Source organism: Glycine soja, chromosome 20 (genome assembly GCF_004193775.1).
Source record: "Glycine soja cultivar W05 chromosome 20, ASM419377v2, whole genome shotgun sequence".
Classification (NCBI taxonomy): Eukaryota; Viridiplantae; Streptophyta; class Magnoliopsida; order Fabales; family Fabaceae; genus Glycine; species Glycine soja.
Window position 1 is genome coordinate 48,913,483 of NC_041021.1, and position 9,112 is coordinate 48,922,594.

At 29.3% G+C, this 9,112-nt stretch overlaps 1 protein-coding gene across 1 annotated transcript; it reads left to right on the forward strand.

The window, feature by feature from the left end:
* Positions 1-1,523: 1,523 nt before the first annotated feature.
* On the forward strand, positions 1,524-4,178 carry LOC114403677 (trihelix transcription factor GTL2-like). Its single transcript, XM_028366781.1, has 2 exons — positions 1,524-2,101; positions 2,548-4,178. The coding sequence occupies exons 1-2, from the start codon at positions 1,566-1,568 to the stop codon at positions 3,941-3,943; spliced, it is 1,932 nt and encodes a 643-aa protein (XP_028222582.1). The 5' UTR covers positions 1,524-1,565; the 3' UTR covers positions 3,944-4,178.
* Positions 4,179-9,112: the final 4,934 nt, after the last annotated feature.

Consider the following 9,112-nt stretch of genomic DNA (forward strand, 5'->3'; position numbering starts at 1 on the left):
CTAAAAAAAAGTAAGGAAAAACTAAGTTATGACATATCTCTTTCCACAACTCATTGCAAGCTGGTTAACCACTTACCCCACCCCTTTCTTATTTAGCTCACCTCCTCCCTCTCAAATCCGAAAGTTTGTTTTTTTCTTTCCTTTTAATTTTTTCTTCGTATATAACCATTTTTAACCTTAATTTCACCCTCAATATTCCAGCTACTACATTATAATTAAGTTGCTCATTAATTCATTTTTTTCTCTATTTCCTCCATTCTCTTTATACATCTCATGTGTAGGTGCAAATACCAAAATTTATTGCATTCTTTATGTGTTAGTGCAAAAATCTTAATGAAGGGAAATGAAACGAACCAACCAAAGGAGGGAGGGGGGAAAAAAATAGTGCACGGTGATGATGGTCATAAGCAAAGTCTTAAAGATGCAAACTCGCAGAAAGGGGAAAGTAAGTCGTTGAAGGTGGGGGAAATATTCTTATTGTTGGTGTTCATAGATCCAAACTATAGATGTAATAGTAGGCCCAACATATCCATCAATAAATTGAAATGATTTAGGCTTCTTGACCATGCAATGAACCCTTAACTCAGTCACACACACTGCACTGTGGTGAAGCTGTACTATAGCACTGTATCCTTTGTACCATGTGAAGATTCCCATCCTTAAATAATTGGTCCCGGCCTCTGCATGTTTTCACGTGTCCTGCCATCCGGATGCCGTTAATTACACCATCATGAGCATCAGCTACTGCATAGGATTCGAATGGTCCAGTGACAACCAAAACTATTTATTTCTTCCTTCTTCTTTTTTCTTCCAAGTATCATTTTCCACCTCACTCCTCTCCCAACCACACGCACTCCTCAAACGCGTCCTCTTCAGTCTCCAATCATGCATGCCATGATACAATAGACCACCCCTTTTCTTCCTTTCTTTCCCTCTTGTTGAAGCCATTGCATTCTTTTCCCCGCTAACACCATCACGCACACAATCTTCTTGTTTTTTGGATTCACTTATCCCTTGTGATGTAGTATATACCTGGCGCCAATTATTCTCTCCCAAAGCATCTCATTTGTGAGGGTCACACTCATCCCCGGATAACATACCTAAAGTTTTTTCACCAGAAGGAATTGCAATGCTTGATAAAGATGACTTTGGATTTTATTTGCAAATAGGAAAAAGGCTAAAAAGCACTCAATGTGCCTTTTTATTTGTAACGTGGTTTGATTGACTAGTTCAAGGAAACCACATTTTCATTCGAAAAATATTAACAATACATTAGTTTAAACACATATTCTATTATTAGTTAAAATTTATATATAATTTTTATGACTTTGTTTTTAATAAATTTTAATCAATAAAAAAAAAATGTTATTAACAAAGAAATTATTAAATAATATAGAACTGAGTGATCTCAACTAACTTTATTTTTTTTGCTAACACTCTTCTCTTTTTATTGTTATATAGAATATATATTATCTGTTAGCTAGGGGTGTGAGTTCACTTTCTTCTAAAAGGGTGTGGTGGTGGGCTATCTTTTCCCTTCCATGCAAGGACAAATTCTTTGATAAATGTGTGAGAGAGAAAGACAGAAATCAGAGAGAGAGAGGGGTTGGTGCGTGGTTTGTAAGTTGCTTGCTTGTAGCATTTTGCTGATTTTAATTTACAGTGAGCACAGGAAAGAAGAGGTAAAGAAGAGAGAAGTGGTAACACAAAACACAAACACAAACATGTTCGATGGAGTACCAGACCAGTTCCACCAATTCATAACTCCAAGGACCTCTCTACCTCTTCACTTACCTTTCCCTCTCCATACTTCAGGAGGAACCCCCAATACGACCACCTTCCCCTCCAATTTTGATCCCTATAACCATCCCCATCAATTGCCACTCCAACCCAACAATCTCTTGCACCCATTACACCACAAAGATGAAGACAAGGAAGAAAACACCACCGTCCCGATGAACTTGGAAATCCAAAGGGATCAAAGGCAACAACTTCCCGAGCTGATTGATCCCTGGAATAACGATGAAGTGCTTGCGCTCTTGAGGATCAGATCTAGCATGGAAAGTTGGTTCCCAGAACTCACTTGGGAACATGTCTCAAGGTAAATTAACTTAATCCAATTCCTACTATTGCTATTCAATCTTAATTTTATTTTTTTTTACTGTTATTGCGTGCCCGTAACTTTTTTTCCTTCTTTCTATCATCAAAGATCATCCAAAAAAAAAATCAACGCAATAAATTCGTTAACAGAAAAACAATTATGAGCTGCACTTTGTGTTTGATCAGTGCGGTTGCATCGTATGCTACCTAAAAACTTCATGTGGTAGAAAAACGCACACGTGCACCTACACTTTAGCTAACACACTGACACCTTGCCACCCACACACACAAAAACACCCAACCCAAGAGGAAGGAAGGCACGAAAATTGAAGGAAGGGAAGCAGTTTTGTCTATTATTACGTGTTGAAGACAAAGGTGCTAATAGATGCTTTCATTCAATGGTTTGCTTTTTTGGATTTATATAATTTATGGTGTATGTGGGCGCAGGAAGCTAGCAGAGCTTGGATATAAGAGGAGTGCAGAGAAGTGCAAGGAGAAGTTTGAAGAAGAGAGTAGATATTTCAACAACATTAATTACGGCAAGAATAATAATAATAATAATAATAGTAGCAATTATCGGTTTCTTAGTGAGCTTGAACAGCTTTATCACCAAGGGGGTAGTGGTGATCATCATCTTGAAAATACGACTCAGCCACCACTGCAGAAACAAGACAAGATGGGCCACCATGCATTGGAGTTGGAAGTAGAAGGGGATTCTAGAAACGTTGTTGACGCATTGGTGACAAAACAAAACGAGCAAAGCGACGAGGCACTAGCAGTGGAAAAGATCACAAAGGACCGCAAGAGGAAGAGGCCTGATAGGTTTGAGATGTTCAAGTGTTTTTGTGAGAGCATTGTGCACAAGATAATGGCTCAGCAAGAAGAGATGCACAACAAGCTCCTTGAGGACATGATGAAGAGAGATGACGAGAAGTTCACTAGAGAGGAAGCTTGGAAGAAGCAAGAGATTGAGAAGATGAACAAGGAGCTTGAGATGATGGCACGTGAGCAAGCTATTGCAGGTGATAGACAAGCCAACATTATCCAAATCCTTAACAAATTCTCAGCCACTTCGTCCCCTGCAAGCCACACCCTCAAGAAGGTAAACAATGATTCAAACCTAAACATCCACATTACACAAAACCCTAATCCTTCACAAACAGAAAACCCTACCTTAAGTGTTGCACAAGACACATTACAAGTGATTCCTTCTACTTCTTCTACTTCAACTCCAGCTCTTCCCCAGAACCCTAGTTCTTATTCTCTAAATATCCAGAATAATAATAATAATATTCCAGTAGAGACAAATTCGGTTTTGAATAAAGGGAATGAGAAAGACGATGTTGGGAGAAGGTGGCCAAAGGATGAAGTGTTGACACTGATAAACCTGAGGTGCACCAGTGTGAACAACAACAACAATGAGGAGAAGGAAGGGAACAACAAGGTCCCTCTTTGGGAGAGAATCTCACAAGGGATGTTGGAGTTGGGATACAAGAGGAGTGCAAAGAGGTGCAAAGAGAAGTGGGAGAACATAAACAAGTACTTCAGGAAAACCAAGGATGTTAACAAGAAGAGGTCCCTTGACTCGAGGACTTGTCCCTACTTTCACCAATTGAGCAGTCTCTATAATCAAGGAAAACCCGTTCTGCAATCTGAAAGCCACTTGAATAGTCCACCTAATCAGAATCCCGAGCAAGTGACACCAGATCAAACAACACAAGCTCACGAGTCTTCTTCTCAGGTGGGGTCTGGTGGTGGTTTCAGTGTGCAGCAGCAGCAGGTTGATCATGGAGGTGAGAAAACCTTGATGCAAGTACCTTCTTTGGATTTCGATCAGTTTTAATTCATTGATTTGTCCATGTTCTGTCACATAATAAGAAGTGTAGCACTTTTTTTTGAATTTTTGTTTTCTGGTTGATGCTGGCTTTCTTTAATATAGCATATAAATTGATTGTGTATATTTGAAAACTTAGAATTTGGCGAGCACCGACAGCTATAGCTAGTTTGAGGAATGAGAACCATTAATATTTCTATTCCGGTGTAAGTGTTATTTTCATATTCCGTTTGATTTTATTTTAGCGAGGGAAATTAATTGGTGTTTCATATTTGTTTTAATAGGGGAAGACATTTACCTGTGAAAAAAATAAAGGAAGAGGAAGCAAAACATTCTTTAGGACATTCTTCACTTTTTTAGCTAGGGACTCGAACAACAACTAATAAAAGGTTAAAGGAACCATCAGTCGTTTTCGTCCAACAAGTATAAAAAGTTTAGGTACTCAAGTAAAAGTCCAGCCAAGATAAGTTTTTATCTCTAATATCAACTATTCAAATTTTACTATTCTTGATAACTTTGTCACCCCCAAGTAATAATGAATTTTGTACTCAAGTGCTAGGGGCCACATGATTAGAATTTTGGAGAAATGAGGAAAACGAGTCTGTTCGTATGAATTTCTTAATTATTAATTAATATCACATAAATGATTGTGCTTTAATTAATTAACAAATATCTTTTTTAATGTTTGTCGTGCTTCAAAGTTCAAGCAGTAGTGACATTCGATTTGAAAATCGAAAGGAAATTTACTTAACTCGTATTATAGTAATTTTGCACCAATTTATTTACTTACCTAATTAATTAATTATTAACTTACCATAATTTTCTTGCAATATATTTTTAGAAATATTGTATTTACACAACAAAATTATACATATTTTTTTTAAATAAAAGAGGAAAAAAGCAAGAACTAAGATTAAATCATGTAAGAGAGAGATAGAAAATTATTATATAAATTATCATATAATTTTATATATTGCATTGTAAATAAAATATTTCATATATATGTCTTCATATATGCATGTTAATATTTTAAAATATATTAATGACCTTTTAGATTTTAAACAAGAGAAATGATCAATTGTCCCAAAAGTAATTCTTAGCAAAGATATTTTTTTAAAACAAACATTTGTATGAATTAAATTTTATTAAATTAACTGGTAAGTAAAAAGTTCTTATTGAGTAGATTAAATCTACAATTTTTATAAAATTTAAAAATTATATGATATGTTATTGAATAAATTTAATTTAATGTATAATATTTGTTTTAAAAAAATAAAAGTAATTTTTGACTGTAAATATACATAAATGTAAATGTTTAACTTATTTAAAATTTGATGTACATTATTATTGAATTAACATAAACAAAATTGTACTCAACCCAAAAATATATCAAAATATTCAATGATTAGTGTAATAAAATTTAATATATGTGATTATCTAATTTATGTCCAGTAAAAATAAAATTAAACAATTTTATCATAAATGATTAACGCAATTAATACCTATAATATATCTGATTATCTTAAAAGTACATAAGATAATTACACCAATCATTTATGAAATTATTTAATCTCATCTTTATTTAAGATAAATTAAATAACTCATTATTTTATATATAATATAAATAGTCATTAAAAATATTTTTTTTCATAAAGTACATGATGCCTCCTCTTTAAACTAATATTAGGAAATATTTTATCCTAGCATAATTCATTTAGGCGTATTATTTCAGTACTATTATATTGGATAAAAAAAATTGGCTACCGTGAGACGTTAGTTAGCTCAATCTTCTTGCTGTGTTTATACTTTACAATAAGAGTTATGACATGACATCATTGTTCCAAATGAATGGTACCATATATTTCAATGGTTTTCAGTGACTTAAAGTGCATATTGCAGCTGACTGATGGATTGCTTCGGCTTATTTTGTTGTTTTGTTCCCAGAAAAATCACGTTTTGGACAAGAGTAGAGAAATTTCAACGACTAACCCACCAATTAACTTCTTTTTTATTCGCAGAACGATCCTCATTTCAAAATATATTTATACAATTTATATAATTCCTAACTTTCTAATAATATATTTTGCAAACATTATTTAACAACTCAGATATGGTTTAGAAAAAAGTAGGCATTTGATATTAATATCACCTTAAAATAATAGAATTTTTGTCTATGCTAATGACAACTCCATGCTTTTAATTGTCCAAATAATATACTCTTTGTGATCAATATTCTTAATGTTAGAATCATTCAGCGATGAAATTTTTATAATATCCAATAGCTATATAAATAAGAAATTAACGTAATGAAAAGAAATTAACATGATAGTATTATGGGCAATTATGTTTTTTTATGTGTCATTATGTTTATGGTTAATGTTCAACTGAGTAAACAGCCTGTATCCAGAGTGAGATTGTGTGATGTAAACAAGACCATGAAATACCAAAAAGAAGGATATGAAATTATTTAAATGGTTTTAAAATCTTATTCAGTTCAATGTGTTTAATTATTCACCGACAAGCTAATTGTTAGCGGTATGCGTAGCATGATTCAGAATATAACGTAGTATAGTACGAACAGATTCATATCTGAATAATATACTTGTATCCATATATTAGCATACAATCCATACATGCATGATGGTTTGAAAAAAAAGAAAGGAAAATGATGGGTAGATACCTACAATTTAGTATACACATAGGAGAAATAAAGAGAGAGGAGAAACTAAGAAATGTAATATGATATGATAGAAAATGAGATAAAGTTATGAGTGTTAATCATATGGTTATAACAATTAGGTATTCATATGTCACTAGATTTTAAACTGAGGAGTTTGGTTAAATTATATATTTTTTATATATGTATTAGTATTTATATATAAAAATTATACATATTAATAAAATTTATTTTAAAATATTTAATAGGATATTAAATATAATTATATTAAAATTAAGAAAGATAATTAATTATATTTTTAATTTAGATGTTATTTTAAAAAACTGTTTGTTGAGATTTATTTTGATTGTTATTTCTCCAAATAATGATAACGTAATATTGATATGAAATATAAAAATTAAAAAATATACTGAATATATAAACTAATAATTATTTAAATTTGAGTATTCATTTTTGTTATTGAAAATATTATGTTTATATGTACTTAATTTTATATTTTTAAAATTAAAATTCTTTAAATACTTTTTTTGTAAAATTAAAAAATCATTTTAAATTGATATTTTAATCATTTTGAATAGCTTCAATTATGTGATATTAGTTTTACGTTTTTTAGAGAGATAATAGTTAATTTTTACTATTGCTATTACACCTTGTTTCTTTGGTTTTAATTTCATTACTTTTTTTAGGTTATTTATTATTATTTTATAATTTGAGATTAACTTTTATGTAATGTTTGTTTGATTCTTAATCCTTATTTCATATGTTTAGCCAAATTCAATCATTGGATGATGAACTTTTATCTCTTACCTGTATAAAATGTCAAGTGACATTCTCATTCTTTTATATTGTAATAGCAAAATGAGAGGAAAAAATATTAAGTAAGCAAAAAAAATATTTATATTAATTTTTTAGATTTGTTTTTAGATTATTTATCAATAAGGATTACATTTTCAATTTGATTAAATTATAAATTAAGCATATTGATTATTAATTTTTTTTCACGAGGTTATATTATGAAATAGAATACATCGCATATTATAATTTATTAAAATAATTTGTCAAATATTTTATTCTAAAATATATATTTCATATCTATTAACATTTAAATAAGAAAAAGGAGAAAAATACAAAATAATTAACTTAATTATAAATTTTTGTAAAAATATGAGTCTAGTTTTGTAGCACATAATCATAATAACGATTGTGAAAAAAATATTAATAATGATACCAGTAAATTTTATATTTATATAATTTCTCGCTTAGCTTATCAATATGTAATAAGGGAGAAAAAGTATTTTATTATTATTTGTAAATTAATTATCTTGACGTCTAATTATTTGTATTTATATATAGATATATTATACTCAAGAATACGATGGAGAGACCGTCATATAGATATTAATATTCGATAGTTAATTAGAAAAATGAAGAAAAAGAAGAAACTATGAAAAAAATTAATTGTTAAAATTTCGTACCTTTGAAACAGAGTGACATGAAAATTTTCATTTGACTTAATTTTTGCATGTTGAATATCTATTACAATTGCTTGATGCATTCTTCTGAAATTTCTTAGTCTGATTTTTTTATCTATACAAAATTAAAAGGATAAAGAATGAAGAAAAAATCTACTAATTGACCCCTCAATTTCATGGAAAATTATAGAATAATAATTTTAATTGTGATAATTATGAGGTCGATCAATTGATGTTTTCAATAAAATGTAAAATGTTTTATAAAAGTTAAAAAATTTAAATCAATTATTGATTAATTTAAAATTTGAACGAATTATTATTGTTTGCCTTGAAAATCAACGAAACAAATTAATAAAAGAAATGAATTGATAATACTCCCAACATTTAATCTGGTGATAACAAATGAATATGTAACGGTGCTTACTATAAAAAAAAAAGTATAACTTTTTATTTTGAAGTTGAAAAGTATATCATAATTCCTAGCATTATATAAGTTCTGACCTGTAAAAGTAAACAAATTAAATGCATATTAATACAATTTATTCAAAATTTAAAACATATGTTTATAATTATTTTTTTGAGTGGATCATATGTTTACAATTATTTTTATCAAATCATTTTTCTCACATATTTTATTTTTATAATATAGTGAGTATAATTTTATTTATAACACAAAATTAAATTAATGTATTTTAAAAAATAAAAATAGAATATATATTATTGTAATCTACATAGATATATCATATATAGATATAAAATATTTTAACTATGTGCATAAATTATTAATATACATATATTAAATTATTATTTTAAAAGTAAATATTATAAAATTAAATAACTATTTTAAAATATTTTATTTGGATTTTTATATTTCTATATAATAATAATAATAGTAATAATTAGAAATAGTAAATAAATGTTTTAAAAATTCATAATCATTCAAAATGTTTCGATTTGATGAAGTTAAAATTTCGTTCTAACAGTATTAAAATGTCAAAGTAAAGTTTACATAATTAAATCAAATCAACT

Bases quoted from the DNA above. Each gene is read 5' to 3' on its own strand.
- LOC114403677 (XM_028366781.1), top strand. From the start codon at position 1,566: ATGTGTGAGAGAGAAAGACAGAAATCAGAGAGAGAGAGGGGTTGGTGC. The intron at 2,102-2,547 runs GTAAATTAACTT...ATGTGGGCGCAG, and splicing joins ACTTGGGAACATGTCTCAAG to GAAGCTAGCAGAGCTTGGAT.